The 17,776-nt window shown below is 42.4% G+C and overlaps 2 protein-coding genes across 2 annotated transcripts in view; both read right to left on the bottom strand.

Moving 5' to 3' along the window:
• LOC112433257 (uncharacterized) overlaps positions 1-11,391 on the bottom strand; it is a 48,011-nt gene extending 36,620 nt beyond the window's left edge. Inside the window, exons 1-2 of the mRNA XM_076876307.1 lie at positions 11,342-11,391; positions 10,967-11,079 (exon numbers count right to left, since the gene is read on the bottom strand). Coding sequence (XP_076732422.1) covers positions 10,967-11,079; positions 11,342-11,391 — 163 coding nt within the window. The remainder of the gene's footprint in view (positions 1-10,966; positions 11,080-11,341) is intronic.
• Positions 1-17,776, bottom strand: part of LOC112431789 (NACHT, LRR and PYD domains-containing protein 12-like) — a 301,046-nt gene that overhangs the window by 250,479 nt on the left and 32,791 nt on the right. The gene's annotated exons all lie outside the window — the stretch shown is intronic.

The raw sequence follows: 17,776 nt of genomic DNA, 5'->3' as shown, positions 1-17,776 counted from the left end.
AATATTTATGAATGACCCACCACTCTGAACTTTAGTCCACACAACATCCACTTCTTTACGATCAAGGGGCATATCATCCACGAACTCTTTACCAATTATAGGTTTGACTTTATCTGATTAACTGAGACTTTGTCCACAACTCCATGATCCCAAAACGTTGATGCTGTTCATATGAATGCAGCGATTTCAGTGGGAGAAACATTTCACTGGTGTTCAGAGCTGAACTACCAACAGGTTGATGATCAAAGCCAGAAACTTGGAGATGTTTCAGGTGACTGAGTTGATCGTACAGACAACTGGTCTTAAAGGTTCACTCTGTTTACGCATACAGATCAGTATTTAAGGTTTGACTCTCATCATCCACTGGAGCACAAACTGGGCGTCATCAGGACACAACAACACAGAACAAACACCATCCCCACAGACACAGCAGCCAGCGAAGCAGAAGAATTTCACATCAAGAAGGTCCTGAGTAAATGTGAACGCTGGTTTGAGGGCGGAGTCAAGGAGGCCATTTATGTGAAAAGGAAAGACCATCTCTGAATGGAGGAGGGGCCTAAGGGTACAACTGTCACCATCTTACATGCTGTGATTGCAGCCATTCCCCAGCTCTCTGTGAACTGGACTCATGAACATTGATCAACAACCATTGATCAATGGTCCTGACAATATGCGTACCAATGATCAATGAACTGACCTCCCAGCACATTGTTCCTTCAGTGGGCTGGTTTCAGTCATACAAATGTCCTGTTTATGAGATTGAAACCTGCAGTCAGCTGAGACTGAAGAAGTCACCTGATGATGATGAAACGTTTCTCCCACTGAAAACATCCAGATGAACAGAATCAAGCTTTTTGGGATTTACGTACCTGGATGATTGAGCATCAAGACACAACTCTGTGACTTTTCTCAGATGAATAAATCAGTTATTTTATCTACTGTGTGTCAACTGGCTGAACCTCCAACTGTCTACTGTCTCCCTAAACTCAACAATGACTTAGTGATCTATCCATTCTCTGACCAAAGACATCCTGCTGCAGGAGGTTAACATAGCAGCCAATGATGATCCCACTCACTGTGAACAACACATTTGGACCTGATTTGCTGCTCTGGTTTACACGTGAACTTCCACTGCTGCTGTCACCAACTTGAGAGGCTCTACAGAAAAACTGGACTTGTCCATAAAAATCATAAACTACATTACAAGGACAGCATTGCTCAATCAACTCTAATTACTACTGACATGTTATCTCTTCTAACTAAGGTACAGACACTCAAACTTGCTGCTTTCAGTGAGAAGTCAAATGTCTGAATATGAGCTGGAAGCTGCTGAGAGTCCTCCTCCTTCCCGTGGGGTTTACTTTCTCTACTACTTTCAATATAAACACGCCCCTTTCATGCACCTGCAGAGGGCCACCAGCAGATGGAGCTGTCTTAAACAAATCCACTTGGATAGTTAGCTGTAGATGATTTTCTCAGTATGACTGTAGGACTTTGAGTTATTCTTTAGATTTATTTAAACTCCTATATTATGCACAAGCGTTGAGCGACCCATAATTTCTCTGTACTTTTCATAAGAGCAGCCAGACTTTCAGCTAGTTTTTCTTTGCTCTGCAGGTTTTATGAAGGTGTGTCAAAGTTGTTCTTTGGACATTGGCTGCTTTTTATGGGGGCTGGGTCTTTGGAAAGTGTTTTAGTAACACACCCTGAACTGCACACTTTAACAAACAACATGAGATTTTAACTGTAATGTAAAACTCATGTGATTCACTGTTATTAAGCACAAACACATCTGTGGCCCCTTTTTCCATTAGTAGCTGCTCAGATCGACTCGCCACAGGTCGCCACGACTGGACTGGATCCACTGGTTTCCATTACAGTTGAGGACCACCTAATGTGGTCGTCTCAATACAGCCGAGTGTCAGCTCACATCATTAGTAAGTGCTAATGCTGCTAATTTCCATCATATTTGTCATTTATTGCTCAAAGTTATTGAAGAAACAGTTATTCAGCTTCATTCCCACTGATCTCGACTACAAACTGTTTCACTTTGGTTTCTGTTTAAAGCCTCGATGTTTAAAACGTTTCCCTGTGATCACATTTGCTCCGTCTGATTTCAAAGTTTGTTTCTTTTGGTCATTTAGTCCACAGAGTCCTTGGTGTTCTGAAAGGGACCTATAAATAAATGCATTATTATTAATATTAATAATAAAGTAGTTGTTGTGCATGTACAGACCATAAATATGGAGTCCAGCTGTGTTTGATGCTGCTGGGCAGACTGACCACTGGGAACCTCTGAGCTCTGCTGCTCCACTCTGTGGAGGAACCATGAAGGATTAGATCAACACAGGATAAAGATCCAGGAGTTTCTGCTCAAATAACTTCATCTGAATCAAGTCTGTCAAGTTTTAAACTCTCAGATTGTGAACATATCAGTAATTTTCAGTCTGTTTTCATGGACGTCCTTTCAGTGGTGATGTCAGGGATGATTTTGAAGAAGCTCATCAAACTGAACCATCAGCAGATCACTGCTCCAAAACCAGAACATGATCCGAGTCTCCCTCCACCACCAGAACACCAGCTTTACTAACGTGGTAGATCAGTGTAGTACAGATCAATAACTGATGAGTCATTTGATCAAAATCACTGAGTGCTTCACGTCTGACCCTCTGATGCTTCTGTAGACATTTTGCATATTTAATGAATGTCTGACAGTTTTACATTCATTCTATGAACACAGTGGAAATGTTGTGTTATAGTCTCCATGTTGTTTCCAGCATCATAAATTCTTAAGTTCAGAAAATTAGATTCTTTCTTCACAGCTGAAAAACAACAACATTTATTCTCTATTGAAATCTGCATCGTCCACTCCAAAGGTCACAATCTGAAGGTAACATCTGGTTTTGTTCCCTGTGGTTAACTCTGAGCATCAGTATGGTGGGATTTATCCACTACATCCACACCACTGTGGTTCAGTGTTGTCCTGATGGAGTAACAGCAGCCAGTATGATCCAGGCTTTAGCTGCTGGGTCTCTGTGTGACCTCTCAGACTGTTTAACAGATCAGACACAAAGAGAATCAGAGCAGCTCTGTTCTTTAAAGACAAACATGAACCCACTCAGGTCACACTTTCCCCACAGATATGAGCATCACTGTCCTCAAACAGCAAATGACCAAGTCGAACATTTGGATCTTTTCTCTTTCATTGTTTTCTTTTTAATGAATCTTTGTAACAATCTGAGGATGTTTCAGGTCATATTTATCCAGGAAACACAAACATGTAAAGGAGTCATCACAGCTCTCTGACCTCGTTGCTCCAGGTTCACCACTGAAGTCTGGAGGATTTAGAGGTTTGGACCGGTCACTCCTCACAGACGGACAGCTGGACCCTGCAGACTGTGACCTCTGACCTCTGCAGACACAAACATGATTGAAGCAGCTGTGATCACACAGACTGCAGATAATGCAGCTGTTTCCTGTCAGTAACATCCTCTTAGATTAGAGTTCAGCTTTTTACAGGAAAACTGGACAAAACTGATTTTTGTTACAAACTCATTTTCATTTCCTCTCAGCTCACAAACACAGTCAGACAATCAACCAGAGTCAACACTGATTATAATGTCAGTGCAGAATTATTTCTGTTACTCAGTGAGTTCAGCTCTCTGACCTCGTTGCTCCAGGTTCACCACTGAAGAGTGGATTATGACCTTTGGACCGGTCACTCCTCACAGACGGACAGCTGGACCCTGCAGACTCTGCTCTGTTCTCCTCTTCCTCCATCATCATCTTCAGTCAGTCTGAGAGGTAAACCACAAACACTCAGTGAGTTCACATTAACAGGAGGAACTGAGTTACAGTCGCTGACCTCTGACCCGTCATGTGACCATGAAACCAGGTCAATATGTCTGTAGGTTCAGTCATCCAGGTCATGTGATCTAAGGAGCTTGGAGAGAAAAGAGACGTCTTTAAGTTTCTGGAAGACGTTTCATCTGAGAAGCTTCTTCAGCTCTAAAACCAAACGGTGGAGAGTCCCAGATATTTAAACCTGAGAGGGAAAGAAAGCATGTCGCTGACCCACCACTGATGTTATTTCAAGGAGGAAACTGAGAGCCTTTGCACCAGGAGCACAAACATCAGCTCCAGCAATGATCCACTGATGTGTTTTTATTCCATGTATGAATGTTGTTATTGACAGAGATGACGTTTGTGTGTCAGTGATGCAGTGACTGTTGTTGTTACCTGTACAGGCTGGTTAGACTCTATGAAACAGATCATACAGATCTCTGCATGTTAGAAGAGACTATTAAAGGTCATGAATGAGACAAAGGCAGGGAGGCGTCCTTTACAGCTAAACAGCAGAGTGAGAGAACAGCCAGCACCTCTACATTTATCACATTATACAGCACATGTATGATACTGACAGGGATGAGAAGAATTTAGTGATTCTGATCCCATCATTGATATTACTTATTGATTCTCAGTAGCTCTGCTCTGACAGTCACCACCATCACTGAGCAGCATATCAAAGACATTTGTGCACATTAACTGCATGTTGTGGCTCAAATGTTTGTGCATGTTGGAGGCATTTCCTCTTTGTTGTGATCAGTGTTGGTCATTACTCAAAACAGTCATTATTACACATATTACACAGAACACTTTGATTAAAAGTAATGGAGTACGTTACTTCATTACTCCTCATAACATTACTTTGATGTTACTGTGTAAAATGAACAAATGAGCATGTAACAACATAAAGCTGAGGTACAGCCCCACACACCAACACAGATCCTGATGAGGTCACGTGATGTTTCTCTGAGTGTTTATGAACACAAATCAAAGATGAAACAGCACAAAGACACTTCAAAGTGATTCTACTGTAGAAACATGAACAGGTAGAAACCTGCAGCCTGACTGCTCATCACTTTGTTACCTGTTCAAGTTCAGCAGCAGCAGCTCACTTTATCACGGTGCTGGTCTGGGGTCAGTGTTTACTCAGCTTTAACCTCACTCTGGGTTCTTGGCTAGCTTAGCGTTAGCATGCTGTGTGCTAGCTCAGCGTCAGAGCTCTGCAGGTGTCTCGTGTGTAAATATTAATCACAGTGACAGTAAAGGAGGTAAAGGGCTGTGACGTCATCACGTACGCTGCGTCCTCTGTGGGCTCTGAGTGAACTCAAAGTACAAACTACAAGTACACAAACACGAACGTAGCTCAGAGTGGCGGACACACTCGGCCTCGTTGGTCCAGCTGTGAGTCCGTTACCGTGAACTATGGAGCGGCAGATTTGTGCTGAACTAAGCTGCACACAGCTGATGTTAGCCAGGAAACATTACACACTGACTTTAATGGAGAGACCGGAAATACAAACACACACAGTTTGTTGTGTGAAGAAATCAAACACGAGCTGAACAAACAGTAAAGTTCCTAAAGACAAACTGTTAAAGGAGGAAACAAAGCAAACTTACAGTTTCTTCACACACCAACAACAAGCTCCACTCCACACCTGGACACTAAACACGGACACACAGGTGAGCTGCTTCCTGGAAGGAGGCGGGGCTCCACCTGAAACTCAGCACAGGTGGGAGGGGCTCAGCTCTGTGTGTGCTGATGTGTTAACTTTAAAAATATGCCGTCTGACTGCTCAGACTGAGTCAGAGTAAAGTTCACATGCTGACGTGTGGAGACATGAAACCTTGTTGTAGCTGCAGGTGTGAACACACTGATCCCAGATCAGCTCTGCTGTATTTGTAACATGAACATTTCTGCTGCAAAGCTTCAAATGTTCAGCATGTTTCTCTGTTTCCAGTCTATAGATCCAGTCACACTTTCTACCTTCACCTGTGCAGTAAAGACTGAGAGCAGAGCTGAAACCAAGCGTCCAATCAGTGAGCAGCATCAACACCTGAGCTTCATTCAGACTCTGTTATTGAAGATGTTGTTGGTACAAAGTTCACCTGCTGCTCACATGAATCCATGAAAGATTTATTTCACTGAATGTTTCTTCAAAGCTCATTTCAACCTGTTGAAGTCATGAATGAAAGTGCAGACTGAGAGTGGATCACATGATGTTTGAGGTGTGTCATGTGACATGTTCAGTATTGTCACACATGTCTAGATTGTCCCTGATATCATAACTGCTCAAACACTGATGATTATATTTGAAGAATTATTCCTGATGGCAGCAAAGTTTGAATGGAGCTCTCTGTCTGTGCTGATTTGTCGCCCTCTGGAGGTCAAAGCACAAACTGCATGATGTCACTGTAACCACCACAGAGACAGGAAGTGTTTTTATGACTGAAACACTGAAATGATGCTAACGGCTGTCGTTAGGCTCACTGACAGCAGTGCTGATGTGTTCATGTCAAACACTGGCTCAGGTCAGACTCCTTCATCCTTCTCCAGCGTGAGGCCGCCCTCAGACCCACAGGAGCTCTGACCTTTGACCTCCTGACCCTAACCATTTTAGTCTTGTTGCATCTTTAAATGCAAATCCATCCAAACTGTAGCCGAGCAAAAGAAGCTGGAAGTTGTTCTATGAATGATGTTGTTGAAGGAGCTTGGAAAGAAAAGCGTCTGGACTTCTTTAAGTTGCTTGAAGAGGGACTTGGACGTCTTAACGCCCACTCACATCCTGGGACATTTGATCACAGGAAATCACATGATAGCGTGGGGCTAGATCTCACAATGGGTTCACCCAAAACCTTGGCTGATTGAGACCCACACCCGTTCTCACACCGTGGCTCGTGTGATTAGGTAGAGGATCAACAGGGGCTCCATGTCCCTGAATTTAAACTGAATCTAAACACACCGTGCACAATGCCAAGTTAGATAATGGTTAAAAGAACAAGATAAGAATAAATAAAAAGATAAAATAAGGATAAAAAATAACTTAAAAAAATAAAATAAAAAGATAAATAACTGCAAATAAGTACAAATAAGTAACTGAAGACACGTGTGGTCTGCAGATGTCGATGTACATGGATGTACATGGAGTTTAATGTGCAAAATGAACTTAGTGTGCAAAGTGACCTGATGTGCAAACTGCAGTTTGAGGTCGGTCAGCTGTTCAGGAGTCTGATAGCAGTGGGGAAGATGGAGTTGTTGAGTCTGGATGTTCTACATTTCACACTTCTGAACCTTCGTCTCGAGGGCAGAGGTGTGTCTCTCCTCTGGACTCTGTGATGGTAGCTGCTCTGCAGAGAGGGCAGCGGGGTCCTGATGATCTTCTCCACAGTTGTTATCACTCTCTGCAGGCGTTTGCGGTTTGCAGTAGTGCTGCCGTACCATGCAGTGATGCAGCTGGTCAGGCTGCTCTCCACAGTGCAGCTGTAGAACCTGCTGAGGATCTTGGCCAACATACCAAATTTCCTCAGCCTCCTCAGGAAATACAGCAGCTGCTGAGCCTTCTTGACCAGCTGTGTGAGTTTGAGTCCCTCACTGACTCAAACTCCTTCAGTGACACTTGCAGCCTTGCAGATTAGTTTGCTGATCCTGATGCATCTCTGGAGCTGATGCTGTCCCCCAGCAGACAACAACAACATAGATGCTCTCACTAGTCCACTTTACCCTCTAATCACATCTCTGACATCTGCAGGTTGCTCCATAGAGACTCTTGTGCAATGCCAGGTGTTTGTGTTTGTCTGTAGGTACACATTAGATATGACCATAGACGCACACACACAAGTGAACACAGCAGCACAGATGGTTTCCACCTGCTTCCCTCTTTCTTCACACAACTGTGAGGATGATGAAGAGGTTTCAGGACGAGGTGGTCAGCAAGCACAGGATAAAGCAGGGCCATGAAACTCTCTGGTGCAGCAGATGTTTAATCAGACTCAGCTTTAGGCTTCTTTTCCCACCTGGCAGCAAAGTAACAGCTTCACTAATGTGAACAGTCACAATGTTAAACGTTTCTATATCTTCATATATTTTTATCTGTTGATGCTGCAGAATAAAGTCTGTTAACAGAGTGCAGGATGTGTAGAGCAGGTCCAGCTCTCCCTTTACTGTGTCCACTTTCATCAGCCCCTGTGAAGTGACACAGAGTGCATGTGTGTCTGTCAGCTGTTGTTTGTTGTGAAGGATGGAACAAATGAACACACACTTTTAGAGAAATCTGAAAAAGCAACACGTGCTTGGGCTCCTTCTGTGCTCGTCTTCATTAATGCTGATCTTTCTTTCCTGTTTGTTCTTTGGCACAAGCTTCAGTCTTTTCTCCCAGGGCTCCTTCACACTTAGAAACACACCTACATTCATTTATACACAAACATCATGAAACAAAGGCTTTGTAAAAGAGGACATGAGATCCTCTCTGAACAGCACATTCATATCAAACACAGGACTGAACAGGATATACTGAGTCTGTGCTGTTTTCATTGTTACTTGCTGAGTATTTTTCCAGTGTTTGAAATGTGACTCAAGTCAGATTCTTCTACTGTGTGTGAACTCTAAGCAGCTGCATTAAACAGCTGCTTTTCAAACCAGGCTCAATCCTATGACTCTGTGAATGTAAACTTTTGTCACCTGCATGAATAACAATCCTTGATCTATCAGGACTGCAGTGCTCCTGTGATCCCAGCTTATAGATGGAGGCTAGCATAAGAGGCTCAGCAGCTAAAGCAGCACACCTGGGTCTCCCAGCCTATTAAAAGCAGCCCTTTGCTTCACCTGCTTCACTAAACATTATTATTATTATTTAAGCAGAGTGGTGTGATTGATGTAGGCATTGCTGTGTGACAGGAGGACTTTTCTTGAAACAGCTCGTGTGACGTGAGCTGACGTAAAAACAGTGATGTTAGCTTGATTCTCTTGGCTAAAACTATTTTAAAAAGAGGGTCAATCATGCAAATCTGCCAATAGAAGCCAAAGTTACAGCCCCTCAGAGTTTAAAGAGAAAAGGCCCGTTTCCAACACTCGGTTGTGCAAAGGGAAACAGGCCCAAAGTGCCTGAGTGTGTGGGTAATTCTTCAAATAATATTCAAAAGCAAACATTTTTAAGCATGTAAATAAAATTCAATCATTTCTGCTCTTCAATACCTAAGAAATGAAAACTGGCAGATGGTCCCAAAATGTGAAACGCCTGGCTATCTGTGCATTTAGTGCTGCAAGTTTTCACTGTTTACCTTCAGAAGCATAAATCTCTGCACAGATAATGTTCATATGTGGATTCCTGGTTTCTGCAGTTAATTGTGACCCAAAGCGTATTTTTAAAGTGGTTCCAGGCAATAAAGTCTAAAAATAAATACATTACTTCCTTTTTCTGTGTTCCAGCCTCACTGACTCTGACACAGTGCTGTAATATTTACACCTCTGATGAAAGCAGAGTTTGTAGTTGCAGAGAAATACTCGACTCATTTTGGGCATTTACGAGCAGGAACCTCAGAAAGCCCCTCGCTGCTTCACTGGTTAAGAAGCAAAGCAAACATTAGTTCACAGTGATGTTAATTAAGGCCCAAAGTTTAGGAACGAACGTCAGCACTTCACTAATGAATGTAATGCTGATTCATGTGCTTGTTTTGTAATGTGCATGTTGTGCGTTGCTATTTCCCATATTCTTTGGCACTGATAGATGAAGAGTCTCAGGCAGGACCGAGGCTGCCAGCTGCTGACAGTGAGCAGGGAGAGAGCAGCAGAAGCTGGGCAAGAGCAGGGCACCTTCAGCCCCCTTCATCAGTCAGAAATCATTTGGGTGTCTGTGTGAAATGTCTGATTTTTAAAATCTTTTTGTAGACATATTTATTAAATGTTTAACAATTATATAGAAGAAAGACAATGTAAAGAACAAAACATGACAAAACAAAAATGAGTTGAAGTTATGAACTGTTTCTGAGAGACAAATAACACCAGGATCCTTTTTGTGTAGCTGACAGCTGGTAACTGTGCAGGGGCGGGTCTAGCAAAGTGTTGCCAGGGGGCAGGTAGGGCATTAACAGGGAGAGGGGGGCACAAAGAAATACTTTTCTTTCTTATTCTCATTTAAAATGTCTCACTTTTAATAAATAATTATCTGAATCTTACAACAAACGTTTCCATCTGATGTAAAATGTATAGAAATCCATTATTGTACATAGTCATTTTTTAGGGTCCCATCATAATTTCTTCAGAAGTAAGTACTGCATATGATGCCAGTGTTTCCCACATTTTCTAGATTCTGCACCAGTACTGTGTGTAAAATGCATCAAAAAGTCCGTTTGATTCTTTCTCACCTGTCTTTCTGTCTCCTTTCACTTTTTAAAGGTTGCCATGTTAGAAAACATATTTTGCCCTGCCGTGCTGTTTATTGATGTGGCAAATGAAAGGTTTATGAAAACATATCTAAATCTGTCATCAGTAATCAGCAATGATCATGTCTCACCTCTAGTCTCTGTCTTAATGTCAGGTTTCCACCGTGTGTTGTAGATGTTCAGGAGGTTAACTCGACCAACAGTCTACTTCCTGTTTAGAATACCAGGACAGGGAGGATGGTGCAGGTTTAAGTTTATTAGACTGATGCATGTATACCAACAAGACAGCATCCATCACTGTGACAACAGCGTTTGTTTTCATTCAAAGGCTTTATGGTTTTTCCTTTAATACCTGGGGGGCCGGTCTTCAGTCAAAATGCCCGGGACCATTTTTTGTCCCAGTCCAGCCCTGGTGTCAGATCTGCATGCAGTGTCAATGAGACGATCAACAACAGATCAGACAAAACACTCCGGCGGACACTCCTCTGTAGAAGGAAACATGGAGAGTGTGAGGTAATCAGTGCACAACATCACTTTGTATTTCAGGCTGTTTTTATATAGAACTTCAGCACCAATGTAAAAGTTCTGGTTTGAGGAAGATGAAGAACATTTTCAGGAAGGATGCCGTCTGCAAGCAGAGCTGCTTGAACCTCAGCGCTGAGGTCCAGACTACTTCCTGTGAAGCCACGTGATGTAAATCTGCTGCTGTAACTTCACAGTTTACTGAAGCTAAATGCAACGTTACCATATAATCTGTTTTCAACAAAGGTTTCACTCCGTCCGGTGTTGATGGAATGATTCAGGCCGTACTCGTCAGGCTTCCCGTCGACCACACGCATTTCAGTCACAAACCCGTGACTGACAACAAGGGAAACAGCAGAAGAAAAGATGTGAAAAATACTGGATGATGATGATGGAGGATTAACCGCGGTGGCTAAACTGTTTCCTGTCTTTGTGGGCGTACTCACAGGGAAGTTTCCAGGCACGTCAGTCTTGGTGGCTAAAGTCTCCATTTTCCAACATGTATCGCTACAGGTGCAAAGACACAACATTAATCATCAGTGTAAATATTTTAATGCTGTCCAAACGGTGTTTGCTTTGTCTGTCCTCTCGCACTCACAGAGGAAACGAGGACGCCACCTTCAACCCATCTTCAGTTGGCTCAACCATGGCCGGACTTCCTGTTGGCTTTGTGACAGCAAACCACTTGAAATGAGAGCAAACTGCAGTCAAGCACCACTTACAGCAACCTGTGGACACGCAAATGGAAAGCACTGAGAATCATACAGAAGCATAAGAGCTGTTTATTGTAACACGTGTGTGTGTGTGTGTGTGTGTGTGTGTGTGTGTGTGTGTGTGTGTGTGCACATTAATAACACACTGATGTATGTTAGTTTGATTTATGCTATATCTGAGAAAACAATTGCAGAATTTTACATCAAAGTTTCCAAAGCTGATGTTTTGTTGTTCACACTGTTTTATATTCATATAGTTTGTTGTTTTTAAATCAGTGGACAAAATAAATATTATCACACAAAATCCAGGGTGAAACATAACCAAATAACCTAAATGGTGAAGTCATTATAGAAGTACATGTTGCAAAGGTCAGCCTCCTGTATAGACTGCTAAACTGTCTGGGGGGGCCCTGCCTGTCCTCGTTGGATAAGCTCCACCCCTTTTCCATAAGACGGAGACATTTGTATGAAAATAGATGGGCAGTAAAATAAAAAATAAAAAATATGATGGATGACTCTGTAAATCAAAGTCGGCCTGAGGCAGAAGCAGAAACCATGAGGAGCACAGCACCACTCCCAGAAGGGCACGAAGTGAAGCCATAGCTGCTGAAGAGTGAAGACGTGATGATGGAGGAGATCACAGATGAAGATCTGCTGCCTGCTGACTCTTTATATAGAAGAGTGAGACTATCTCCCCACCAACAGCTGCACTTATACAAACCCCAGGTGCTGGGATGGCTTTGAACATGTGACATTTTCTGCAAACACATGGACAGTTTCATAACCACAAAGATTATTCCTGCAGCGGCAGAATCGTATCCACTGTGTGAGAGGTGAACGTCAGACAGTTCTTAGAAAATGTAGTTTCTCTTTAAGCTTTTAACGTCTCTTTTACCCCCATTTGTCTAAAACTACTTGACAGCCCTTCATGTCAGAGGTTTATTACCTGTGCAGGATGGAGCACATGGTCTCAGTCAGGCTGGACACGATCACTCCTACAGGAAGTAAATGTGATTTTATTTCACCTGTGAAATGATGAAAAACAGCAGAATAGCTCACGCTAACAAACGGGTGTTGAAATGTTTCATTTTCTGCTGTTTCACAGGTCAAAAAGGGCGTCGAAGCAAACTGAAGCTGAGCTGCTGCTGCTGTTGTAGTGCAGCATCTGCTGTGTGCTTCATCAGAGAACCTTCTGTACACAGCAGACAGAGGCTGCTGCCACTGAAGTCCATCTGCTAGAGAGCTTTAAACACTGGTTATTGAAGTGGCTTTGATGATACTGATACACAGTCTTTGCTGCTGTCACAGGACAGGGATCCACCAGGGAGTAGTTGTCAGGATAAAGAGCCTTCGCTTCTCTAAATATAAACTGGATACTTGTAGGAAACTTTGGGAAGCAGCATTTTTCCTCATATCGTCTAAACTGAAGTTAGCTCAGGTGCTTCTTCCATACTTGCTCTGCAGAAAGCCAAAGAGTTTGGAGCTCTGCAAACATTTGCAGCACAGCTGGATGTTTGTAACTTTGGTCACCTCTGTATCATCCCTCAGATTCTTTCTGCACAGCTTTGAAACCATGACAGCACGAGTGATGCTGAGGAGACGTCCAGTTTAAACAGACCTTTATTCCTGGAACACAAACACATGAAGTGATGCTGCTAAAGAAGAACATTTAATCGCACTAATGAATCAAGCATCTGTATGTTTGTCTGTCAGTCTGTCAACAGTTCCTCTGATCGACTTCAGACTTGGTGGGTATTTTGTTTTTGCAGCGGTCAAAGTCGATCAGCGTGTTGCTTTGTCTGCTGTAAATCTGCCCGTACAAAGGGAAACATACATGTTTTAGATGCAAACTCACAACATGGCTGCATTTTTGTGATTATGTGTATTTTATATTGATTTATTCTATTATGTTTTGTATATGAATCTTTACAAGTGTGTCGATACAAAGGCTTGATTAAAACAAAGGTCTCAGCTGTGCTGTTAGGGATGCTCTCATATTTGTTTCAAATGTAATAAATCAAAGGATTTCAGGCTTTTCATCCTTTTTATTTGTTTGGTTCTAACAGCAGCTGGATAAAAACATGCAGGTGATGAATATAATTGTGTGATATTATGAGCATTGTGAATAAAGAAAGAGCAGAGATAGTAAAAAGGAAACAGGTGATGGACGTGAGATTTTCAGAACAAAAGCTCCTCAGTGAGACGATCACCTGGACACAAGGTCAGGCAGCTGGGACTCATCTAGAGAGCAAAATGGAAAAGTGATCTGTGCAGAACATCACTGTTGATTGCAGTTATTTACATCAGACTTCTTCTCTGAGATAAGAGCACCGTTTCTGGGAAAGATGACAGTATTTCCAGGCTGGATGCTGTTTGCAGGGAGAACTGAATGAAAGTCTCCTGCACCTCAGCGCTGAGGTCCACACCTGTGAACACAGATGAGGTCAATCTGCTGCAGCACGTAGAGCTTTACTGATCAGCAGGTTCAAAGGATTCAGCAGAGCGTAGAGTCAGAGCTAAATGCCACATCACCATAGAGTTTGTTAACAACAGCTTTCTTTGCCCTTTGTCTCGATGGACTGAATCAGGGATACTCGTCATACTTCACCTCAACCACGTCACTGAGAGACCCCAGCCTGACACAGCAGCAGAGATGATGAAAGCAGAAACAGCAAACAGATGCTTCAGTTGTGTTTCTCTCTGTGTGTGCGCTCACGCCCACTTGTGTGTGTGAACTTTCCACGTACCTCAGCTTGTTTCTCCAACATGAGCCATCAGGGCTGAAAAACATCACTAACACATGAATTCTTTCTCTTTTTGTTATCACCTGTGATCATGTGTCTCATGTTTCTGTCATTCACCAGTTCTTGTATAGTTACGTGTAACTAGACTTCTGTGGGACGTAAATGATTGTTTTGTATGCAGATCTGTACAAAGGATGTAAACACTTGATTACAAAGGAGATCTCAGCTGTGTTGTTATGGATGGACTTCAACGTATTTGTTAAGAAAGAGAATAAAGCAAAGTGTTTTAGCTGTTTGGGAGTTTTTGTTTGATTCCATTCAGTTTTATTTCTATGGAGTCAAATAATAACAAAGGCTCTAGAACAGCCCTGAGTTTGTCCAGGTGACACTCCTCTGAAGAACAAAGACAAAGAGGAAGAAGGGGATTCGTTTTCAAGTCTTGTTTCTTTCAAAATAAAAGCTGAAATGTTTTGGAAGCATGATAATATTTCAGCCAGGATGCCGTCTCCAAGGAGACCTGCACCTCAGCGCTGAGCTCCACATCACGCCCTGTGAAAGCACAGATATAAATCTGCTGCAGGGAGAAGAACTTTACCCAACACAAGTGTAGAAGTAGACATTTGACTTTACCTACAACCTGTTAACAACAAAGCTTTCATTGCCTCTGTTGTTGATGTCATGTAGGACTAATCATACTTCACATCAGCCATGCACACGTCAGAGGATCTCCAGGCTCTCAGTAATAAAGCCAAGCAGATGATGTGAACATAGCAATAGTAAAACATGCATCATAATCAGCTGTATGTGTCGACTATGTGGCACCTCAGTCTTGTTGGCATGAAGAAAAGTTGTGTAACATGTAGCATAAGGGCTGCAAAGACATCATGTAGACAGCAGTCGTCTGTTAGTCGTAACGTATCTCCTGTTAAAGAGTTAAATGTGCGTTCTCCATCTCTGTCCTCTCACAGCTCGCCCTACACCAACTCCAGCTGTGGTAACCATGGCTGTGCCCATCAACACGCTGAAGCTGAGACGCCACCCGTCACTATGGCGACTCCAATAGGGTTACCTGTCAGCTGTGGACGCATGAAAGGAAAACAGCAGAAACACAGACATGTTTACTGGAACATTTCCTATTGACAGCTTTATGAAAAAGTGGGTTTAAACACTTTTCTGTGTTTTATTTTGTTTATTTATGGATTTATTGTGAAAGGAATTTCAAAGTTTTAATTTGACCTTTCCCCTGTTTTTCATACAGACTGGAGACGAATGGATGGTGCTTTCTTTGTTTGTCTAAAGATAATGAATAAAACTCTACACACATCTTAAACCACCCTCCTTTCTATATATTTTGTTATATAAATGGAAAGTATATAAGACACAAACTGAGCTTATATGATACTAAGGACCCTGGAGGTCAGTCCACCTTTATAATTCAGCACAGCCTAGAGTCTCTTAGTCAAGCTTGTTTGTGTTTTCTGTGAGGAAGTTTTCAGCAGCAGCTCTTTTCTTGGATGTTGGTTCCCTTTGTTTCCATCCTCTGTTAAGATGTTTCAGTAATGTTGAGGTCTGGGGAGGCCAATCCATGGCTGACGTCTTGTGATGCTGCATTAGCAGTTTGTTCATAGTGAAAAATGAAGCCACTGCCAATCAGACATTTGCACAGTGGATCAACTTCTGATGGTACTGTCCTGAATTCCACACCTATAATATGTTTGCACATACTGATGAATATGTGCAGCTGATTTTCAGTCCAGTTCCTGTGTGACAGACGCCAGTCTTTCTGCCTGTGTCCTTCCTTAACAATAGAGCCATCCTTCCACTGAGACTGTTTCTGATGAGGCTTCACTGAGCAGTAGATGGATCCCTCAGCTCATCTAATCGTCCTATTTCTAACACATGACTGTCAGAAACTGTTAATCTGCTGCAGCTCTTTAACTCCTCCACTTCTTTTTTTGTAATCTCTTAGTTTCCTCGTCTTTTAAGGTGGCACTGCACACCAGATCCAAAGTCAACATGCTGTTATATAATGGAGTTGAACCTGTAGTGGAGTTTGATTTAAACCAATCAGCAATTAAGTGAATGATGATGAGCAAAGATGGTGGAGGTGGTGGATGAAGACCCGGACAGCTGTGGTTGGCTCCTCGTATAGAGCAGAGTGAGGTTGTGTCTGCACATTATTATAAAACCATGTTCACCATATATTTTAGCTGCAGACAATAACATTATTTCTTTGCTGTGGTGATTTTATTCCACTTTGGTGAAATGGAAAACCATCATTTCTTGCTGTAATTCACACATTATTCCAAGAGCCTCAACACGAGCCTTGTAGTCCGACCATATATAGACAAATCAATAGTTGTGTTTGTAACAGCTCATGAACATGAATCGTTCCACATTACTTTGAAATCATTGTAAACTAAACTGGAATAAATGAGTGTTTATATATAGTTTTGTCTCAGCTGTTCATACACAGTGTTTCAGTTCTTATCAGAGTCCCACCGTCTCACTGTGGTGAACCTTTAGCTCTGTTGGAAGCGTGTTGTTAGACCAGGTTTCCCTCATTTAAAAATAATCTCTCATTAGAAATGGACATGATGTCTAAGACATAGAAATGCTTATTATGGGTTCACTTGATGTCACTGAAAAGATGCACATGGGTAACGTGCAGGCCGTCCAGCTCCGAGGTTTATCTCCTCACCTCGAGTCTGCGACACTCTCTCCGTGTCCTCTCAGATAAGGGCGCGCACATTTCTGCACGATCTTCTAAATTACAAAGAGCGATTCACAAAACAGAAGCTCACAAAACACTCATCACAAACCAAAAATGGCTCCACTGAGCGTCAAACTGTCACCAGAATTTACTGATAATCTAAAGACTCACAGAACTCATTTTGTCTCATTGTGTCTTAGTTTGAGACATAAGTGCATGATCATAATACTGTGTAGTTAGATGAGACAGAGCTGATGCTTGCTCTTAATCATCCTCTTCATGTTTCCCGAGCCTCAGCAGTGGAAGCTACCATGGATAGAAAGACTATGACTCATCTTAAATCTCAAATCTTTGTCTCCAAAGAGCTGCTGATGTGTCCGATATGATCCACAAGCTTAAACTAGGATTATAAGTGTGTGCAGTGATGTGTTTGAAACCTCTGAGGACTCACACATGTGTGCTTCAGCCCACACACACATATGAAGCACTGCGACCTCACACAGAAGTGTTTTACACACCCAGCCTGAATCCTGATCATTTCTACAGTTTATTAAGTTCAGCTTCACCTGAACATCAGTGATGAAGCTGCTCTGACTCCATCACAGCTCACAGCTGTTGGAATGAGTCAAACAATGAAGAAGGTTCAGAAACAGCTGATGATTTTACAGAAACATGATGCAAACATGAGAATGGACACATGATTTTTTATTAACAGACACTGTTTATGTTTCACTGTGCATGACGTCATCAACACTGACACCAGGGGGAGCTCATCACCAGCCTGAGGAAGTGTGATAATGGGGGGAGATGCAGTGTTGTGTGTACTGCAGTCGGACAGAAGGAAAAACTTCCTCCTGAAAACA

The sequence above is a fragment of the Maylandia zebra genome, linkage group LG2 (genome assembly GCF_041146795.1).
Source record: "Maylandia zebra isolate NMK-2024a linkage group LG2, Mzebra_GT3a, whole genome shotgun sequence".
Taxonomy (NCBI): domain Eukaryota; kingdom Metazoa; phylum Chordata; class Actinopteri; order Cichliformes; family Cichlidae; genus Maylandia; species Maylandia zebra.
Note: the sequence above shows the minus strand (reverse complement) of the source record. Positions and strands in the feature narration are given on the sequence as shown.